This window comes from Pollachius pollachius, assembly GCF_949987615.1.
Source record: "Pollachius pollachius genome assembly, chromosome: 11".
NCBI classification, from domain to species: domain Eukaryota; kingdom Metazoa; phylum Chordata; class Actinopteri; order Gadiformes; family Gadidae; genus Pollachius; species Pollachius pollachius.
Window position 1 is genome coordinate 643,243 of NC_136944.1, and position 23,135 is coordinate 666,377.

General features: G+C 42.8%; 2 protein-coding genes across 5 annotated transcripts in view; both read right to left on the reverse strand.

Moving 5' to 3' along the window:
* Positions 1-23,135, reverse strand: part of LOC307082435 (NACHT, LRR and PYD domains-containing protein 3-like) — a 262,495-nt gene that overhangs the window by 68,593 nt on the left and 170,767 nt on the right. The gene's annotated exons all lie outside the window — the stretch shown is intronic.
* LOC307083202 (uncharacterized protein) lies at positions 956-21,162 on the reverse strand. The gene is made up of 14 exons (XM_079747036.1): positions 21,144-21,162; positions 15,014-15,110; positions 14,746-14,862; positions 14,532-14,598; positions 14,152-14,380; positions 11,013-12,789; positions 9,517-9,690; positions 7,704-7,877; positions 6,799-6,972; positions 5,405-5,578; positions 4,510-4,683; positions 3,207-3,380; positions 2,984-3,030; positions 956-2,155 (listed from the first exon to the last, which is right to left on the reverse strand). The coding sequence occupies exons 2-14, from the start codon at positions 15,094-15,096 to the stop codon at positions 1,614-1,616; spliced, it is 3,906 nt and encodes a 1,301-aa protein (XP_079603162.1). The 5' UTR covers positions 15,097-15,110; positions 21,144-21,162; the 3' UTR covers positions 956-1,613.

The following is a 23,135-nucleotide window of genomic DNA, read 5'->3' on the forward strand; positions in this document are numbered from 1 at the left end:
GTACGAGGGAGGGGGGGAGAGAGGGAGGGGGGAGAGAAGGAGAGAGAGATGGGGGGAGGGAGGGAGGAGAGGGGGGATGGAGGGGGAGAGAGTCTCTCACTATCTCTGTTGTATTCAGGGAATGGGTTAACCTAGCGATTCTTAGTGCTTGGCACTTGGTTCTAACATCCTTACTGTACCGACAGAGATATATTGTTGTTTCTTTCTTCTTTGACTTATTGTAGGTGTCTGCTAAATGCCTTTAATGTAAAATGTAAATGTCGCAGCAAAGTTCAGAAGCGCAGGAATGAGAAGACATTAAAGGTCCCATGGCATGCTACTTTATGGATGCTTTTATATAGGTGTTAGTGGGCCCTTAATACAGTATTTGAAGACGTTCAAGAAATTCAGCCTTGTTGCAGAATTACAGCCACCACGAGCCAGTCCCACAATGAGCTCTCCACAACCGTGACGTTTTTAGAGGCGGGTCCAGGAGGAGGGTGGGGGTGTGGCCCTGAGCGGCTTGGGGCCACGGTACCATGCGCTCTGTTTACAGTGGCTGTATCGTAATGGTGAGGCGCACACAGCCTTTGGCCGTGTTCTGTAAATATTCTAGAACACTCCGGGTGCTCCGGCGGCAGTCCTGGAGCTCTATATCTCAATTATATCATATTATACAAAGATATCTATATCATATAATATATATTATCATGGCCAAAAGCTGTGTGCGCCTCCAGAAGATTTTATGAATCTTAATAAATAAAATAAATAGTAATAGTGTATCGAAATAGTATTTGTGAGAGGACGACCGCAAACAGAGCCCACAACGAACGAACGACGAACACAAAATTAAATTATTATATAATATAATAATTTATAATTTCTGATTAATATATTATTATTCTTAAGGCGCTTATTGAAGCATTATTTACTAATAAAACACAAAATCATCGGCTGAACAAACGAGAACATTCAGTTGGATCCACCGAGTTGTTTATTGCAATTATGCTTCATTAACAAATACAACAGAAAAATAGTCCCTTACATGTACACAATAAACAGGAGGACTAAAACAATAGAAGCAGCAGACTTTACAAATCATCAACAGGTGTGCACATATCTTTAATAACTGAACATGTTCTGCGGACGCTTGGTTCCCATCAGAACACGAAAAATCAAGATTCAGTCTTAAGCCATTTACAACATGCAACATTATCCCATAGATCTCTTGGTTATTATGAATAAAATATAAAATCTGCTTTAAATCAGGTCGTGAATCAGGATTATGTGACTTTAGGGGGAATTAATGGGAGTCAATGGAGGCTGAGGGAGGAACGTCCTACCTGAAGTACTGTCAATAGGCGATAGGGGGTGCTAATGTCCCTTTACAGAAAAATAGTCCCTTACATGTACACAAAAAACACAAGGGCTAAAACAATAGAAGCAGCAATATATGCTGTATATATGTGTGTCTGTATGTCTGTTTGTGTGTGGGTGTGTGTCTATGTGTGTTTGTGTGTATGCGTATGTGTATGTTTGTGTGTGTGTGTGTGCGGTCCTCCTCCCCACCGCCTTTTTTCTTTTTCAACCACAGAGGGCAGAGACTACTGAGGACCCCCCCTACCGCTGAGGGATCACAGAGACGCTGCCCCCCCCCACCATAACCCCACCCCCGGGAGGAGGTCCTCCTGGGTGAAGGAGGACCAGAAGGTGTGGAGGTGTGTCAGTGTGTCTGAGGACCCTCCTCCACCTGGGGACACTCTGTAGAAGGACAGAGAGCCAGCAGGCCGGTCCAGATACACTCCTACTCTGGTGGAGCCAGCGGGGAGGAGAGGGAGGGCTGTTCTCCTACCGTTGTACTCGGCAGAGTAACGACCATCATAACAATGAAGACACCAGGACTTGTTGTTCAGTCCAAGCCCGCTGTCAGGACTCCATCCTCTCCTTGTGATTCCTCTGTATGTCACTCCTATCTCAACAGGTCCTTCCCACTCTACCTCCCAGTAACAGCGGCCAGTCAGAGCCTCTCTACCCAACACCTGGGGCTGGGAGTCAAATCTCTCTGGGTGATCCGGATACAACTGGTCCTCTCTAACCAGCGTCACCTTCCTGTTGTCCTCAGACAGAGAGAGGAGTCTGTTGGCCGTGTTGGGGTCCAGGGTGAGTTCACAGGCATCTGAGGGAGAACCAGACATGATGAGCTGCTGAACCGCTCTTCATCCTCATCATCATCATCATCATCATCATCATCATCATCACTGGTACTGTTCTCCTGCGCTCTTCTTCTCTTTATTCTCTTACAGACTCTTTTTGTGATCACTCTCTCTTCTTCAAACATTAACATAGAAAGACAAAAAAAACATCATATGATAGGTACTATATTGGAATCATGTGCTGTATATTTTCTAAGCAATAGGACACATTGTGTTTAAGATAATTAAAGTTAAAGTTGATTGGAAATCCCATGTGTGTGTGAGTGGCTGTCCCAATCAAAACATTGAAATGAGAACAAATGTATAAAGTGCATTTACTCCCTCAATATTTACTTTACATTAACATATCATACATCAAAATGTTTGTTATGATGAGCTTATTACACCCATGAAATACCTAAATAACATTTGTAATATCTTCCAAGATATTCCACTTTTGGATTTCTCAATACACATACATGTCACTCAACCTCCAAAGGGACACCTGTTTAAAGAACAGACTGAAGGAGCTGAGCCCACATACAGGCTGGAGATGGACTGATGAACCATAGAACTGGTTCATTTATTATAGACATGTACTCAGACATACACCTACTCACCTACACATACATATACACATCACTGGGGGCACTTGGCTAGGATTCATATCTATATCATCATACACACACAGACAGGCTGGAAATTAACTGTCAAAACTTGTATGTATGCATGTATGTTTACATGCATGTATGTATGTATATAGATATGTATGTATATATAAATACATATACATAAACGAAACAAACACTAACACTTCTTTAGAGCTGGTTTCAGCCTCCACACTCCACCGTGCTCCACACTGGGGGGGAAACAAAGTGAGAGCAGCATGTTGAAACATTCACCTTCATCATCTGCCGTCTCATCACTTTCTACACAACATGAGTGACAGCTGCATCTTCAAACCACTTCATCTAGCAGCGGCTTGAATCCTCGTAGGAGACTTTGTCCCTGAGTGGTGAGCTGTCCTCTCCATACCTGAGAGTGTCCAGTGTCCAGCGTGGATCCTCCAGTCCAGCAGAGAGCAGCGCAGCTCCAGAGTCTCCTGGGTGATTGTAGCTCAGGTCCAGCTCTCTCAGATGGGAGGGGTTGGAGCTCAGAGCTGAGGCCAGAGAAGCACAGCCTTCCTGTGTGACCAGGCAGCCAGACAAGCTACACACACACACACACACACACACACACACACACACACACACACACACACACACACACACACTTTATTATATTTATTCTGGTTGAGAGCAGTTCATACTAAAGTAACCACATTTATAAAGCGTATTCATTCCATTTGGAGGACAAGGAGAACAGGAAGAGGAAGTGGGGAGATGACATCATCACAGACATCAGAACTTCCTTCACTTGGATGTGCAACTCTAACCAAACACACTTGGATGTGTGTTTGGTTAGAGTCAGGAGAAGTCCGCTGTGTTTGGTACGCTGAGACCGTTTCTTCACAGGTTCTAACATTGTGTAGAACCAGGGAGAGTTTTGTCAGCAGGCAAAAGAGCAACAGAAATGCATCAAACATGAGCAGCATTACACCAAACTAATGTGAAGTTAATAAAGACCATCTTTAATGTTCAATATGATTCACTTTACCACGGCCAGTGATTTTCTATGGTGAGGTGTGCATTATATTCAGATCACAGCACGGCTAAAGCCTCGTCCCCATGTCTACGCTAATGACAACTCCTCAGTTCACATCAACTGACCAGAGTTACAAAACATATAACACATAACATACTAGTAGTTAACAGGTCAAGCCCTAACCCTCACATCAGCAGGCCAGACTTACATAACCTATAACAAACATAACATACTAGTAGTTAACAGGTCAACCCCTTATGGAAGAAATTAAAGATTACATTTTTATGGCAAACTATGATTATTAATAGGTCTATATATCTAATAGTAGAAAGCGTCTAAAACACCTCCGAGGCTTGACACAGCGCCAGAGAGTCTGGGGTCAAGGCATGCTGACCTCAACCTGGTGTTTTAGATTAGTTGTTGTTGCTTAAAGGAATTTACGACTGACCGGTCGTGGGTGGACATCTCATATGGGAAACAGCTTAGTTTGTGAGTTAGAATTAGTTAGTTGAAGTGATAGAACTCGGTTATTTTCAACCACACCCTAACCCTCACATCAGCGGGGTAGAGTTACATAACATATAACATGCATACCGTTTTGTATGTTCTTTTCAATAATGGTCCAACTAGTCATTGACCATCCCTTACATATTAAACAACCCCAAGACCCAGTTTGAAGAGGCTGAAAACTGACCTGAGAGTTTCCAGTGTACAGTGTGGACTCCCCAGTCCAGCAGAGAGCAGCTTCACTCCTGAATCCTGCAGATCATTGGTACTCAGGTCCAGCTCTCTCAGACTAGAGGAGTTGGAGCTGAGAACTGAGGCCAGAGCTTCACAGCATCTCTCTGACAGATCACAGCCCTTCAGCCTTCACACAAAATAAAGAGAACAGGTTAGGAACTGTGACTAAAATTACATACATCTTCAACTTATTACATAATGAAGAAATTGTGGTTATTAAATATTGGATCTAAAATGTATAACTATATGAAAGTTGTCGTAAAGGGGTGGCAGTAGCTCAGGAGGTAGAGCGGGTTGCCTGGTAACCTGAAGGTTGCTGGTTCAATCCCCGGTTCCTCCTAGCTGAGTGTTGAGGTGTGTGTGTGTGTGTGTGTGTGTGTGTGTGTGTGTGTGTGTGTGTGTGTGTGTGTGTGTGTGTGTGTGTGTGTGTGTGTGTGTGTGTGTGTGTGTGTGTCTCAATAGTTAGAAAAGCGCTATATAAATGCAGTCCATTTGCTTTGCAGTGTTTGAAAATCGTTCTGCATATTAGTATTACTTTTTGTTGCAGTATTATGCATATTATGTATTGTATTGTAATACATGTTGTTAATTCATCTAAAGCAATGTTTTGTATATAATTAGAAGTTTTATTCCAATATTATGCATATTGTGTTTTGAGGAGAATAAATATCATAGCAATCAGGAAAACACTTTGCAAGCACGAGAACTAAGACATTATTTGTGCGCTTGGGGGTGTCAGTTGCGTGCTGCTTCACTTTACGTGTGCACTTTTATGGATGTAAATCTGCTAAATGTCTTTTGATATTGAACCTTGTGGTGTATCTGTTTAACCATTGGGTAAAACTGACCTGAGAGTTTCCAGTGTACAGTGTGGACTCCCCAGTCCAGCAGAGAGCAGCTTCACTCCTGAATCCTGCAGATCATTGGTACTCAGGTCCAGCTCTCTCAGACTAGAGGAGTTGGAGCTGAGAACTGAGGCCAGAGCTTCACAGCATCTCTCTGACAGATCACAGCCCTTCAGCCTTCACACAAAATAAAGAGAACAGGTTAGGAACTGTGATTAAAATAACTTACATCTTCAACTTATTACATAATGAAGAAATTGTGGTTACTGAAATATGGTGTAAAATGTAGAACAATAAGATAGTTGTTTTGCAGCGTTTGAAAAGTCGTTTTGTATATTAATATTACTTTTTGTTGCAGTATTATGTATATTATGTATTGTAATGTTATCAATTAATCTAAAGCGATGTTTTGCATATAATTAGAAGTTTTATTCCATCATTATGTATAGTGTGCTGTGAGGAGAATAGACATCACAGCGTTCAGGAAAACACTTTGCGAGCACGAGAACTAAAGGTACGGCCACACTGAACGCGTTGCGCGCGTAGGATTAGGCCTAACCTGCCACTTCATCATTGTGTGTCACAAAAATTGTTCAACGCGCCTTACGCGCCTACGGAGCTAGATAAGCCCGCCCAAAACGTATTTTCCCCCGCTCCTTTTCTTTTGCTCCACAAACATGGCTTAGATCACCACCATCGCTGCGCTATATTTGTTGTAAGGGTTCGAGGAGAGCAGGAAACCCAAACGCCGTCGTGTTTGGGTGCATGACATCCTCCGTAGGCGCTCACAGCTGGGTGAGTTTCACCACCTCCTCCAGGAACTCCGCCTGGATGACGGCCGGTTCCAGCTGTATTTTGGGTTGACTGGGGCCATGTTCGATGACCTGCTTGCTCGGGTTGGTGCCAGGATCTCCAGTCAGGACACCAACTACAGGCGCTCCATATCAGCTGCAGAGCGCCTGTCCTCCGTCGCTCTGCCGGTGACGTCGGTTCAAGCTCAACGCTAATTGGCTATCGCGGCTAAGCTTCACGCGTAGAAGCATAAAAAGTTCCATTTTTTGAACTCTGCGCATAGGTGTGTTGGGCACGTAGGTGCGTTGGGCGGGTTATTTAGGTGCGTAAAATGCGTCTAACGCGCCTAAAGCGCTACTTTAGCGGGTGTAACGCATCTACTCCCTAAACCAATGGTTCCCAATGCAACAATGCACATTTTCTACGCCTTTGACGAGCATGAAGCGTTCAGTGTGGCCATACCTTTAGACAGCATTTGTGCGCTTGGGGGTGTCAGTTTCGTGCTGCTTCACTTTACGTGCACACTTTTATGGATGTTAATCTGTTAAATGTCTTCTGATATTGCACCTTGTGGTGTATCTGTTTAACCATTGGGTAAAACTGACCTGAGGGTTTCCAGTGTACAGTGTGGACTCCCCAGTCCAGCAGAGAGCAGCTTCACTCCTGAATCCTGCAGATCATTGGTACTCAGGTCCAGCTCTCTCAGACTAGAGGAGTTGGAGCTGAGAACTGAGGCCAGAGCTTCACAGCATCTCTCTGACAGATCACAGCCCTTCAGCCTTCACACAAAACAAAGAGAACATGTTAGGAACTGTGATTAAAATAACTTACATCGTAAACTTATTACATATTGAAGAAATTGTGGTTATTCAATATTGGGTGTAAAATGTATAACTATATGAAATTTGTTGTGAAGAGGCGGCAGTAGCTCAGGAGGGAATAGCGGGTTGGCTGGTAACCTGGAGGTTGCTGGTTCAATCCCCGCTCCTCCTAGCTGAGTGTTGAGGTGTGCTTGAGCAAGGTGTGTGTGTGTGTGTGTGTGTGTGTGTGTGTGTGTGTGTGTGTGTGTGTGTGTGTGTGTGTGTGTGTGTGTGTGTGTGTGTGTGTGTGTGTGGCAATATTGTGAAGCGCTTTGGGTGGCTAATGGTTAGAAAAGCACTATATATTTGCAGTGTTTGGAAATTATTTTTTGTCTATTAATATTACTTTTTGTTGCAGTATTATGTATATTATGTATTGTATTGTAATACATGTTATTAGTTCATCTAAAGCAATGTTTTGTGTATAATTGGAAGTTTTATTCCAATATTATGTTTATTGTGTTTTGAGGAGAATAAATATCATAGCGATAAGGAAAACACTTTGCGAGCACGAGAACTAAGACAGCATTTGGGATGTCAGTTGCTTGCTGCTTCACTTTATGTGTGCACTTTTATGGATGTAAATCTGTTAAATCCCTTCTGATATTGCACCTTGTGGTGTAACTGTTTGACCATTGGGTAAAACTGACCTGAGAGTTTCCAGTGTACAGTGTGGACTCCCCAGTCCAGCAGAGAGCAGCTTCACTCCTGAATCCTGCAGATCATTGGTACTCAGGTCCAGCTCTCTCAGACTAGAGGAGTTGGAGCTGAGAACTGAGGCCAGAGCTTCACAGCATCTCTCTGACAGATCACAGCCCTTCAGCCTTCACACAAAATAAAGAGAACAGGTTAGGAACTGTAATTAAAATAACTTACATCTTCAACTTATTACATAATGAAGAAATTGTGGTTATTCAAATTGGATGTAAAATGTATAACAATAAGATAGTTGTTTTGCAGCGTTTGAAAAGTCGTTTTGTATATTAATATTACTTTTTGTTGCAGTATTATGTATTTCATGCATTGTAATGTTATCAGTTAATCTTAAGCGATGTTTTTTAGATAATTTGAAGTTTTGCTCCAATATTATGTATATTGTGTTGTGAGGAAAATAAACATCATAGCGATCAGGAAAACACTTTGCGAGCACGAGAACTAAAGGTACGGCCACACTGAACGCGTTACGCGAGTATGATTAGGCCTAACCCACTGCTTCATCAATGTGTGTCACAAAAATGGTTCAACGCGCCTACGATGCTAGATGAGCCCGCCCAAAACTTATTTTACCCCGCTCCTTCTCTTTTGCTCCACAAACATGGCTGAGATCACCACCATCGCTGCGCTGTATTTGTTGTGGGAGGGTTTTTGTTTTTGTCTGGATGACGGCCGGTTCCAGCGGTATTTTGGGTTGCCTGGGGCCATGTTCGATGACCTGCTATCCCGGGTTGGTGCCAGGATCTCCCGTCAGGACACCAACTACAGGCACTCCTGTAGTTGGTAAGCGTCACGCGTAGGAGTGTAAAAAGTAAAATTTTTTGAACTCTGCACGTATGTAGGTGCGTTGGGCACGTTATTTAGGTGTGTAAAATGCGTCTAACGCGCCTAACGCGCTGCTTTAGCACGTGTAACCCATCTACGTGCCCAAATCAAAGGTTCCCAATGCAAAAATGCGGATTTTCTACGCCTCTAACACCCGTAACGCGTTCAGTGTGGCCGTACTTTTATTGATGTAAATCTGTTAGGTGCGTTGGGCGCGTTATTGCCACGGAAATTAAGCACATAAGATGCATTTCCCCCACATAGCCACATGGGTTCAGGATCAAACACATAAGTTGTAATTACTTTACATAGCCACAAGGGGAGCAGGACCCAACATACAAGCTGCAATAACTACTCCAGCCACAGAAGGCAGCATCTTTAGACAGATGAGGAGGGCGGAGCCAACACATAGGCCACGCCTACTTGATACAAACGCAGAGCGGGAGCCAGAAGAGGTCAGAAACCAATGGCAGACACGTTGGTAGCTCCGTGCCTAGAAGATAGGTCGCTCCACGCGTGTGTTGAATACAATTCCCCTCCTTTTGCTTCATAGTTACCATACCGAAATACTTTAACAAATAAAGTGAGTTAAAAGCAATCCAGTTTAGACTACTTTCTTCAAGAACACGGCATTATTTAGGTGCGTAAAACACGTCTAACACGCCTAACGCGCTGCTTTAGCGCGTGTAACGCATCTACGCGCCTAAACCAATGGTTCCCTATGCAAAAATGCAGATTTTCTACGCCTCTAACGCGCTTAACACGTTCAGTGTGGCCGTACCTTTAGACAGCATTTGTGCGCTTGGGTGTGTCAGTTGCGTGCTGCTTCACTTTACGTGCACACTTTTATGGTTGTAAATCTGTTAAATGTCTTCTGATATTGAACCTTGTGGTGTAACTGTTTGACCATTGGGTAAAACGGACCTGAGAGTTTCCAGTGTACAGTGTGGACTCCCAAGTCCAGCAGAGAGCAGCTTCACTCCTGAATCCTGCAGATCATTGGTACTCAGGTCCAGCTCTCTCAGACTAGAGGAGTTGGATCTGAGAACTGAGGCCAGAGCTTCACAGCATCTCTCCGACAGATGGCAGATATTCAGCCTGCACACACAATAAACACCATATGTTAGGAAGTGTCATTAAAATTACCTATATCTTTTACTTTAAACTTAATGAAGGACGTGTGTATCAACCAATAACGTTATAACAGCCAAGAACTTCATAGTTTAAATTTAATAAAGCTAATAACGTAATAATTTAAATGTAATAAAGCCAATAACGTAATAACTTGCCAACAATGTAATAAAATTGTTGAGCCAATAACGTAATAACTTTTTGCCAATAATGTAATAACTTATTACGTTATTGGCTGCTTGTATTAAATAAATACTTTGAAAATGTAATAACTGAGCCAATAACGTAATAAATGAGGTATCACTGTATTTTATTTTCAATTTCTGGAGAGAAGCTGTCACACTTGACAGTTAGAATTTGGATTTATATGCAACTATTAGGGTTCCGTTATTGAACTCCGTGCATCCAACTCCGTGACCACGCAGACAATTCAACGGAGTCGTGAGCTTTTCGAAGCTCTACTATAGCGGAACCTTAGAGTTACATATAAATCCAAATTCACTCTTTGCTCCTGTAAGGCATCCTCTGGAGGGGGGTATGAGGTTGGAGGGGTAACTGTAAGGTCAGATATTTAAGCGTGTGACGCAAGATACAATAACAAGGCTAAGTGTGACTGTTTCTCTCCAGAAATTGAAAATAAAATACAGTGATACCTCATTTATTACGTTATTGGCTCAGTTATTACATTTTCAAAGTATTTATTTAATACAAGCAGCCATTAACGTAATAAGTTATTACATTATTGGCAAAAAGTTATTACGTTATTGGCTCAACAATTTTGTGATAACTCAGTGATAACTCATATATTACATTATTGGCTCAGTTATTATATTTTCAAGGTTTTTTTTTTATACAAGGCAAATAACGTAATAACCAGCCAATAATGTAACAAGTTATTACATTATTGTTTCAACAACTTTATCACACTATTAGCAAGTTATTATGTTATTGGCTTCATTACATTGAAATTATTACGTTATTGGCAGTTATTACGTTATTGGCCGTTATTGCTTGCTACAACGTGTGAAAAGCTGTAATAAAATATGTTTTATTAATTGAACTACATTTGATCCTTAAATGTTCATTTAATAATCTGTGTAACTTTTACTTTTAACATAATTAAGTTATTGTCTTCATCTTTATTAGAAAAGTTGGTTAGTTGGTTTATTGTAATACATGTTATTAGTGAACCTACAGATATGTTTTGTTAGTTATATCTTATATATTCTACTATCAGGTGTATTGTGTTGTGTATTGTGTGTGTCATACATCATTATGAGTAAACCTACAGAGATCTCTTGGAGGCTTTGATCACTGGCAGCAGCCTCAGAAAACCCTCCTCTGAAGCTTTGTATTTCTTTAGGTCAAACATGTCCAGCTCCTCTTCTGATGTCAGTAAGATGAAGACCAGAGCTGACCACTGAGCAGGAGAGACATGTGTTTTGAAGAGACTTCCTGATGTCAGGGACTGTTGGATCTCCTCCACTAGAGAACGGTCGTTCAGCTCGTTCAGACAGTGGAACAGATTAATGCCTCTCTCTGGAGAGAGATTACCACCTAACTTATCCTTGATGTAAGACACTGTTCCCTTGTTTGTCTGTGAGCTACTTATTGTCTGTCCAAGCAGACCTCGTAGGATAATCTGATTGGTCTCCAGAGAGAGGCCCAGAAGGAAGCGGATGAACAAGTCCAGGTGTCCGTTCTCACTCTGTAAGGCCTTGTCCACAGCACTCTGGTAGAGGAGGAGTTCATCTTCCCTGGAGGTTGGTGGTTCTTCTGAGAGCAGATTGACACCATTATGGATGAAGGACCAAAACACATAAAGGGCAGCCAGAAACTCCTGGATGCTCAGATGGACAAAGCAGAACACCTTGTCCTGGTACAGCCCACACTCCTCTTTAAAGATCTGGGTGAACACTCCTGAGTACACTGAGGCTGCTCTGATATTGATGTCACACTCTGCCATATCTGCCTCGTAGAAGATCAGGTTGCCTTTCTCCAGCTGGTTAAAAGCCAGTTTTCCCAGAGAAACAATGATCTCCCTGCTCTGTGAAGTCCAGCGTGTATCTGTTTCAGCAAACGAATGATACTTCCTGTCCCCCTGTATGGACTGAACCCTCAGGAAGTGGCTGTACATCTGAGTCACGGTCTTGGGCGTCTCTTCTCCTATCTGGGATGTTTTGAAAAAGTCCTCCAGGACTGTAGCAGTGATCCAACAGAATACTGGGATGTGACACATGATGTGGAGGCTTTGTGATTTCTTGACGTGGGAGATGATTGTCCTGGCCAGCGTCTCATCTTTGAATCTCTTCCTGAAGTACTCCTCCTTCTGTTGGTCGGTGAACCCTCTGACCTCTGTCACCATGTCAACACAATGAGCAGGGATCTGATTGGCTGCCGCAGGGCGTGTGGTTATCCAGATGCGAGCAGAGGGAAGCAGGTGGCCCCTGATGAGGTTTGTCAGCAGCATGTCCACCGAGGTGGACTTTGTGACATCATTCCATATCTTGTTGTTCTGGAAGTCCAGAGGAAGTCGACACTCATCCAGTCCATCCAAGATGAAGACAACTTGGAACCCGTCGTATCTGCAGATTCCTGCTTCTTTGGTCTCAATAAAGAAGTGATGAAGAAGTTCCACCAAGCTAAAGTGTTCCCCTTTCAGTAAATTCAGCTCTCTGAAAGTGAGGAGAAATGTGAAGTGTATGTCCTGGTTGGCTTTTTCTTCAGCCCAGTCTAGACTAAACTTGTGTGTTAAGATGGTTTTACCAATACCGGCCACTCCAGTTGTCATTATTGTCCTGATTGGTTTATCTTTTTCCAGGTTAAAGATGTCTTCACATTTGATCGGTGTTTCCTCCTTGACTGGTTTCCTGGAAGCAGTTTCAATCAGTCTGACCTCATGTTCCTTGTTGACCTCTCCACTGCCTCTCTCTGTGATGAAGATCTCTGTGTAGAACTCATTCAGAGGTGTTGAATGACCTGCTTTAGCGATTCCCTCAAACACACACCTGAACTTCTTCTTCAAATGATACTTGATTTTATGTTGGCACTCAACAGCAGCAGGTCCTAAATGAGAAAAAAACAGACATCAGTTAGCGAATGTTGGCATCAGTCAATATTTCCTGTAGAATTATCAATTTCATGATATTTAGTGGCTTCATACCTTGGTCAGAAAAGCTGGTTGTGACAATGACTGCATGTTACAGATTCAAAATGCTCAGGACCTTTCGGTTTTTCCATAGCAATATGATTGGACTAATGATAATAACAATGATAGTGAAATGGTGTAAAATGAAATGCTGATATGACAAGATAGTGTTGCATCTCTTCCACTGAGTTATTCTGCTGTTGATCTGCAGCTTATGTTTAATATTAATAATAATAATAATTACATTGAATAACATTTTATTTCAAGGCCCCTTTCATGACACCCAAGGTCGCCTTACAATTCATAAAACAACAAACATCAAAAAAGGCAAGAGCTGCATCGCCAACATCACGATCAAAACAAGACATGAGACCCAGGTAGGAGGGGGTAAGAACAGTGAGGAAACCCAGGTAGGAGGGGGTAAGAACAGTGAGGAGACCCAGGTAGGAGGGGGTAAGAACAGTGAGGAGACCCAGGTAGGAGGGGGTAAGAACAGTGAGGAGTCCCAGGTAGGAGGGGGTAAGAACAGCAGTGAGGAGACCCAGGTAGAAGGGGGTAAGAACAGTGAGGAGACCCAGGTAGGAGGGGGTAAGAACAGTGAGGAGACCCAGGTAGGAGGGGGTAAGAACAGCAGCACAACGGGGATACGAGGGGAACCCATGGAAGGGGGTCATTACAGCGAGCAGGCCAGTGGGAACACATGTGTTTTGAGGAGAGTTTGAATGTTTTCAGGGTGTCTCTTTCAGTACAGCTCAGAGCCCTAGCACCCACGGTGCTGAGAGCCCTAGCACCCACGGTGCTGAGGCGGGAGGTCGGGACGGTGAAGACCAGCTGAGGATGACGAAGGGAGCGGCAGGGCCTGTCCTCCTGGAGGAGGTCGGGGAGATAAGTGGGGGCCACGTTGTGGAGGGCTTTGTCGGTGAGCAGAAGGGTTTTAAGGTCAATCCGGTGTTGGACACTGAGCCAGTGTAGTTGGACGAGAATGGGGTTGATGTGGTCGGGGGATTTGGTGCTGGTAATGATGATGTTTAACATTCTTTAACCTGAGACCCCCACCATTACCCTACATATCCGGATCAAACCATTTAACCTGATACCCCACAACAACCCTACATACTGGATCAAACCATTTAACCCCAAAGAGGAAAGATTTTCTCCACATAGAAGTATGAAATGTATAAGTCTCACACTATGTCATTTAGTCTGAAGAGAACAAATAATCTCCAGCTACTCATCAAAATGTGTATTTCTTATCTGTTTTCAAGATAAGAGTCTCTTACCGCCCCCCAGTGTGTCGACCAGTTCCTCCTGGTTCATCTCCATCAGGCAGAGCTTTGTGATGTCCACCACTCCCTCTATGGCGCGCCTCCTCTGCTCCTCCTTCTTACCATCCTCCTCCTCCTCCTCCACTCTCTGACCCTCTGAGCATTGTGGGTAATCTGAGAAGAGATCCCTCCAGAGCTTCTTCAGCTCCTTGTCTAGAAAAGCGTGTGCGTTCTCCTCAGCCCTCTTGAACAGAACAAACATCAAGGAGAACTTTACTCTGAACTAACTGAGACATCAGAAGCATCTGTCCTGGATTCACGTCCCGCTGGACAAGAGATGCTTTCTAATGTCCATGGAGAGCTGAAGTCAAACGTCTTGGTGGACATTTACACACCTTGATCAGCTCTGTTTGATGCTGCTGTAGAGACTGAGCGCTGGTAACCTTTGACCTCTTCTGGTGTCTGTGGGGAACACACACACACACACACACACACACACACACACACACACACACACAATTATATTTCGCCAGACTTGTAGACGTCAGTATCAGTAGAGTCTGATAACAACCAACTGGTTCGTTTTCCTCGTGTGTTTAAAACCCCTACCTCTTCTTTCTGGAGGGGCATCCATCTTTAAAGTCCAATGGTGTACCCATAGAGCAGTCACTCTTCATGGAGACACAGCTGGGTCCAGGGGAGTCTGCTCTCTGCTGCTGCTCCGGGCTTCAACACACACACACACACACACACACACACACACACACACACACACACACACACACAGCTTTAACTCAGACTAATGATGGAGTCATGATGTATCACTGCTGAGCTCTGAGATGGACAACAGTCACAGACAGAGAGATCCTCTTCTTACCTCTTAGCTTTGCTCCTGCGGCCATGTTCCCCAGACAGAGTGGTCTTAGAGGCAGGCCCCCCCTCCTCTCTCTCCTCATCCATAGTAGACTGGAGACCTGGACACAAACACAACTCCATACTGTTTCTACTGCCATTCGGCGTTGGTTTACTCTCTGCTTTTATATGAGCTGTGTATTCCGCTCACAGGAGGCCGTTGTCTCTGTTAACTTTGGACAAGACGCAGATTCATACACCTTCTCAATCCCAGACGTTTCTCATATACTCTTTAATAATGTATCATCATTCAACACAGAAGGTCTCAAAACGCTACAAAATGTGTGATAAGGTCAAGTTCACCGTGTGGATATCATACCAACTGCTCCCTGTGCTGGTTAAACCGCTCTGAAGGCAGGACCATACATGGACTTCCTCATGTGGTGACATCACAACCAGATCTGTGAGGCAGGCCCACAGAGAACAGGACCCGGTAAGAGAAGACGTTTAAACACCTTCACAAAGCAAGATGGCCGTCTTCCTGTCTAAATAATGTTATCATAATACTGCACCACAAATATAACAGCTGTACATTCTGTCCTAAGTAAAAATGGAAAATGCCATCTCTCGTTCGGTTGTATAGAACGGTTGCCAGGACAACGTGACGTTTTCTAAACATCCCCGTCCCTCAGCAGTCTTGTTAAAGTAGCCTCAGGGTGTGTAACAAACATTACCATGGACATTAGAAATTATTGTTCTAAACCAACATCCAGTGATACTGTAGCAGCAGCCCCTGCCAATGACCTGTCAAATGTTTCAGCTCAGTGAGATCACCTTGATGTGCTGGTGCTAGTGCTAACTAGCCTGCCTCGGCTAGCTAGGCTGCTATGATAATTACTCCTTTCACACGAAATAGATTAGCAGCGTTGCTTAAAATGTCAGAAATCCGTTTTTCTGATGGCGATTCTGTCTCAGGCAATATTGTACAGTGTTGTGTGTTACCAAATGTTACCTTAAATTAAATGTTGAGGTCCACTGAATATCATGAAGAGGTAAAAAATATCTATGTCCGACATGTCGGTTATTTTAAACTCAAACTTTATTAATGATTTAGATAAGAAATGTACAGATATCACGTTGCTGCATTCGCTGTTTGACCAGCAGCCAACATGTTACCGATGTTACCGATGCGTGGCTGGTGCTAGACCGTCTTGTTGACTTTCAGCTTGCGTCCATATCCACGTTCATTGAACTTTGACCCCTTTTTAAATGAGTTCTACCAGAGTGATAGATGTGGACAAACCTCTAAAACAATGTAGTACTTATTTGTGTGCATATGTATAATACTTCAGTGCATTTTCATTATTATTTTAAATTAAAATAAAATTGATAATGATAATGCACTGATATTTCAGTCAGTGAGTAGGCCTAATGATGTTGTTAATCTAGATGGATTCATGTAAAAAAATATATATTTATTTTGACCTACTTTTAGCCCTAGTTGTATTAATTATATTATCTGATATTATATTATATATTTAAATTAGATTGTATCATATCATATTATATAGTCCAAATTGTTATGAGTCTACTTTGTTACACAGATGAGTCAGGTGAAATCAGGGAAGAGGCAGAAGAGACGTCACAGCAAGGGACAGCCAGTGGAATTGCTAGGTGTTTGATCCCAGAAGGAGACCAAAACAGGGCAGTGGAAGAACAGGCCGAGCTAGGGCCAGCAGGAGGAATGGCAGGGTGTGACCTAGGATCTCCAGAAAGTGGTCCGAAGCAGGTGCGCCTGTCACAATATCCCTTCAGCCAGTTTGGATCTCAGAAAAGAGCTTTCAACAAAAATTGGTTTGAGCAATTCAAATGGTTTGAGTATTCTGCGGAGGGCAATTCTGCATTCTGCTTTTCCTGCCGTGTATTCGGAAAGCAGAATACACGCATTAATAAAGATTCACTCAGTGGATCTGGTTTTTCCAACTGGAAAAGGGCTTTGGATACATTCCGGGAGCATGAAAAGAGAACCTTCCATGTCTCAACCATGTCCTGCTGGCATTGCTTCAAAACCACAAAGAGCAAAGGAGATGTGATAACCCAGCTTCATGCTACAAATGCAGCTGAAATTTTAGAAAGAAGAGAATACCTTCGGCGAATTGCAGCCATCACCACCTTCCTTGGCAAACAACGAATTCCATTTAGAGACCATGATGAGCAAGAGTCTAGCCTTAATCAAGGCAACTTCTTGGAATGCTTCAAGTTCCTTTACGAATTCAATCTTTTTTTACAAAATTACACTCAGTTTAGCTGCCACCTATCTTTCTCATTTTCCCAAAATGAGGTGATCACAAGTGTTTCAAGAGAGGTTACAGGGAACATAGTGAAGCAGATCAAGGCGGCAGGAATGTACTCTGTAATGGCAGAGGAGGCCAGAGACGGACACACTGAGCAGCTTGCTGTGTGGGCGTTTCGTGACCAAAGAGGGCCAAGTCACAGAAGGTTTTCTTGGGCTATGGAAACTGAAGGGATTTGATGCCAAGTCCATTACAGATGCAATTGAGGAACTGCTGCAGTCACACACGTTGGGAGGTCTGCTGTGTGTTGCCCAAGCTTATGACGGTGCATCCGTCATGAGTGGAGAAGTGGGGGGTGTGCAGGCCCGCTTCAGGGAGCTACACCCTGAAGCAGTATATGTGCACTGCTATGCACACCAATTGAATCTTGTTTTGTGCTATACATGCAAAGCAGTACCAGCGGCTTCCAAGAATTTTAAGCTGTTGGAAAATCTGTACACCACTTTCAGTACTTCCCAAGTGAACCACGACAAGTTCCTAGAAGTACAGAAAGAACTTGGATTAACACCATCTGAACTGGTGCAGCTCTCCACCACACGATGGGCATGCAAGCTGAGGTCTATCAAAGCTGTGCTGAGAAACCTTCCTGCCATCCTGTCCTGCCTCAGCTCAACGAAGACCTCCATGAACAAGGGGATCCTATCAAACCTCTGCAGGCCAAAGACGATGTACATGCTGCTCATGTTTTCCAAACTCCTTGGAATAACGGAAGGATTACACAGGTATCTTCAGGGGGAAAGTGTGGACTTGGGCAAAGCTGCCCAGTACAAAATGGCAGTACATCAGACTTTGAAACGGCTCCGCACAGATGATAGTGCTGAGGAGATGTTCAGAAGATCCATGGTCTTATGTGAGGAACATCATATTCAGCTTCCAGCTGGTCCCAGACAAAAGCAAAAACGCTTTGGTGATTTTGTGGTGGAGTCAGCCTGTGGATCAACCTCAAGCATGACCAGCTCAGATGATTTCAAATGTCAGCTTTTTTATCCATGCCTGGACAGGATGTTGGAGGAGCTCACCTGTCGGTTTTCAAGTGTGGGAGAAGAGATTATGTCCGGTATTCAAGCCTGCAACCCAACATCTGAGGTCTTTCTCTCTGAAGATTTCCTCAAAAACCTTGCCCTCCATTACAAGATTGAGCTGAGGTCAGAAGAAGTTCTGGTGGGTACAACATTAATTAGGAGAAAGATGGAAACCCAGACCATCCCTGACACTGCTAGTGTCTTCCAAATGCTGGATGCTGACATGTTTCCCACTCTCAGAGCTGTAGTTCAAGCTGCTTTGACTATTCCAGTAGGCAGCTGTAGCTGTGAGCGTTCCTTCGGTGCCTTGCGGCGCTTTCACACTTGGCTTAGGAGCACTATGGGCCAAGAAAGGCTCAACGACCTGGCCGTTATGATGATTGAAAGAGAAAACGTGTCCGTCATAAGCAGGGATAGCGTAATTGACAGGTTTGCTAATCTCAAACCACGCAGGTATAGCCTTATGTTGCCACCACAACTAGGATAATCACTGGGGTAGGGGTAGACAATAGTTGGAATGGAGTGTGAAGAAGAAATTAAATGAGAAGTGTAAGAATCCATAGAAGAACAGACATATAAGAGAAAAAGAAATGGGGTCGGAATAAAGATGAATCATTTTTAGACTTGATTCCTTCAGTTAAAACATTTTGGCTCAGCTTTAATACAGTTAATTGAATCAGTCTCTCACCATAATTCATTCAATATTTTATTCATTCATTCAGTCATTCAATTTGTTCTCATTTACAATAAAGAGATGTACCAACTAAGGAATGAGAATCTTGTTTCACAATACTTTGCATTTGTAATATGTTTTCTTTCCATTAATAAAGTTGCCTTATAGGAGAAACCTTTCAGTCTCTTCCTTTTTTAAATAAAAAATAAAAATGGCATTTAACATGACAAGGCACTTTGAATCTACTGAAAGTTAGTCTCAAATTATAATTCTCAATTTTCCCATTGTAGTTTACATAAAAATCTCTAGAAGTCAATAGTTAAGTGGTTATTGTATCTTTCCATTAAATAGTATTGTCTTGAGCAGGCCCTGCAACTGAAAATGTAGGCTATGAATTAGAAGAGATTTAGGATTTGCCAATGTCCAGCAGGTCACCCTAAAATGGACTAGAATGCAGGAAATCGCATTTTAGAAATTCAATTTTTTCTGGGGGAGGACTCCCAAACCCCCCTCTGGGCTAAGCCCCCGATGTACACAAAGTCTGACTCCGCCTCTGGACTCCATGCTGGAAGGTTCTGGGTTCGATCCCCAAAGCCCACAGTCTAACATGTATCATTCTACAGAGCAGAAATCTTAAAAATGTTCAGCCTACTAATAAGATTAAAAGTTATTCATATTTATGATCTATCACAGATAATAGTGTACTACAGTATCTTCTTCCTACAGTGATAAAGTCAGCCAAACCAAACCATCCGACTCTTAACAAGGAAATGGTGAACCAACCAGTTGGACCAGCTCCCCTCCCAGTTCATACTCCTCCCAGACTAACCTCTTATAGGCGGCTGATCCATGACCTCATTCAGTGATGAATAGTAATCACTGTTTTAAATATGAAGAATGGACAGAGAGCTCTGAGCTCTGTCCACTCTGAGTACAGAATACTCAGTGGACAGAGTACTCAGAGTGCACAGAGTACTCAGAGTTCACACACACACACACAAGAAAAAAATTCACAAATGGTCTACTCTTCTGCAGTCTGTGATTCATTCAACTCCAGCGGTAGTAAATTGGATCATTTTGCTAGGTCCGTTTTGAAACCCTCGAAAAGGTGCACTGCAGCACCACCTGCTGGTGAGAGGATGTCAGTGGGATTGGCTGAGCTGAAGAACACTAACCAGTTGTCACCAGTGACTTCTGTGTTGAGGCGGTCGCGGCAGTGTTAATTCACCTTGAAGGTCATGTCCCTCTCATACGAGTGATGCTCTCAGATATAGAGTAGGCCTATACTACTGCAGAATGATGCAGGCCCACAGAGAACAACACCCAGTACAAGATGACGTTTAAACACCTTCACTAACCAAGATGGCTATCTTCCTGTTGAAATAATGTAATAATAATACCGCACTACACTAACAACTGTCCATTCTATCCTCAGTACCTTTAAAGGTAACACAGGACTTTTGACTAAGAACTAATACTGAATCTGACAGTCATTATTAACCTCAACCTGACGCTTGAGTCAAGGCTGAAAGTTTCTGGGTTCGATCCCCAAAGCCCACTGTCTAACACATAGCATTCTACAGAGCAGGAATCTTCAAAATTATTCAATAGTAATTTTGACAAATAGCAATGCATCCATACATTGACTAATGTTTTTAACCATGTGGTTTACAGGAAACTAACTATCAACCTATTGATAAGACTAAAAGTTATTCATATTTATGATCTATCATGGATCAGAGTGGACTACAGTACCTTAGTCGTCTTCCTGCTGTGATGAAGTGAGCCACAACAAACCGTCTGACTCATATCAAGGAAATGATGTCCAACCAGTTGGACCAGTTCCCCTCCCAGTTCATACTCCTCCCAGACTCTGCTTTAATATGAGCTGCGTTTTTCCGCTCACAGGGGGCTGTTGTGTCTGTTAACTTTGGACAAGAGGCAGGGTGGTCTTTCCTGGACGCAGATTCATAGACCCTCTCATCGAGTACAAGACCCAGTACGAGATGACGTTTAAATGTCTCCACTAACCAAGATTCCTGTCCGAATAATGTTATCATAATACCGGACTGCAAATATAACAACAGTTCATTCTGTCCCAAGTACCTTTAAAGTCACCCAAGGCCGCAAGAAGGCACAAGAAGAAAAAGTAATTCTTAACTTCAACCTGACAGCTGACTCCATAGCTGCATCTTATAGAGCAGGAATCTTAAAAATGATCAACCTACTGATTCAAAGTAATTCATATTTATGATCTATCACGGATAATAGTGGACTACAGTATCTTAGTCTTCTTCCTGATGGACCAGTTCCCCTCCCAGTTCAAACTCCTCCCAGACCAACCCTGAATAGGCGGCTGATCCATGACCTCACTCAGTGATAAATTATAATCAGCTTAATGAAGCATGGACAGAGAGCTCTGAGCTCTGTCCACTCTGAGTACAGAATACTCAGAGTGGACAGAGTACTCAGCGTACACAGTACTCAGAGTACACAGAGTACTCAGAGTGAACACACACACAGACACCCACACGGATGCCACCGTGGCATCCGTGTGGGTGTCACCGTGGTCACCGTGGCTCTCGTACCTCTGGAATCTCCCGACACCATTACAGGTCTTACTTCACTGGACGCCATTGTATTGGCAGTTTAGGTGTCATGAGGCTGGTGACGGTGTTGTCTCTTCACCCTGCTCCACCTAGGGAACACAACACAATGATAACCTCACTTTAGTACACAATACAACACAACGATGATCTCACTTTAGTACACAATAGAACACAACCATGATCTCACTTTAGTACACAATACAATGATGATCTCACTTTAGTACACAATACAACACAATGATGATCTCACTTTAGTACACAATACAACACAATGATGATCTCACTTTAGTACACAATACAACACAATGATGATCTCACTTTAGTACACAACACAATGATGATCTCACTTTAGTACACAATACAATGATGATCTCATTTTAGTACACAATACAACACAATGATGATCTCACTTTAGTACACAACACAATGATGATCTCACTTTAGTAGACAATACAATGATGATCTCACTTTAGTACACAACACAATGATGATCTCACTTTAGTACACAACACAATGATGATCTCACTTTAGTACACAACACAATGATGATCTCACTTTAGTACACAATACAATGATGATCTCATTTTAGTACACAAAACAACACAATGATGATCTCACTTTAGTACACAACACAATGATGATCTCACTTTAGTAGACAATACAATGATGATCTCACTTTAGTACACAACACAATGATGATCTCACTTTAGTACACAACACAATGATGATCTCACTTTAGTACACAACACAATGATGATCTCACTTTAGTACACAATACAATGATGATCTCATTTTAGTACACAAAACAACACAATGATGATCTCACTTTAGTACACAACACAATGATGATCTCACTTTAGTAGACAATACAATGATGATCTCACTTTAGTACACAATACAATGATGATCTCATTTTAGTACACAATACAACACAATGATGATCTCACTTTAGTACACAACACAATGATGATCTCACTTTAGTACACAATACAATGATGATCTCATTTTAGTACACAATACAACACAATGATGATCTCACTTTAGTACACAACACAATGATGATCTCACTTTAGTACACAACACAATGATGATCTCACTTTAGTACACAACACAATGATGATCTCACTTTAGTGCACAATACAACACAATGCTGATCTCACTTTAGTACACAACACAATGATGATCTCACTTTAGTGCACAATACAACACAATGCTGATCTCACTTTAGTACACAACACAATGATGATCTCACTTTATTACATAACACAATGATGATCTCACTTTAGTACACAACACGATGATGATCTCACTTTAGTACACTCTTTTGACGTCAGGAGACAAGATGGAGGCCGGTGTTGTGGCAGTTTGTACAGTTGGTGTTGTGGTGCTCCTGGTCTCTGGCGGGAACCCAGGCTGCAGCTACTGGGGCTTTCCACAGCCAACACTCAGCACACCATGTGACCCAGGCAGCCAATCAGGTCACCCAGGC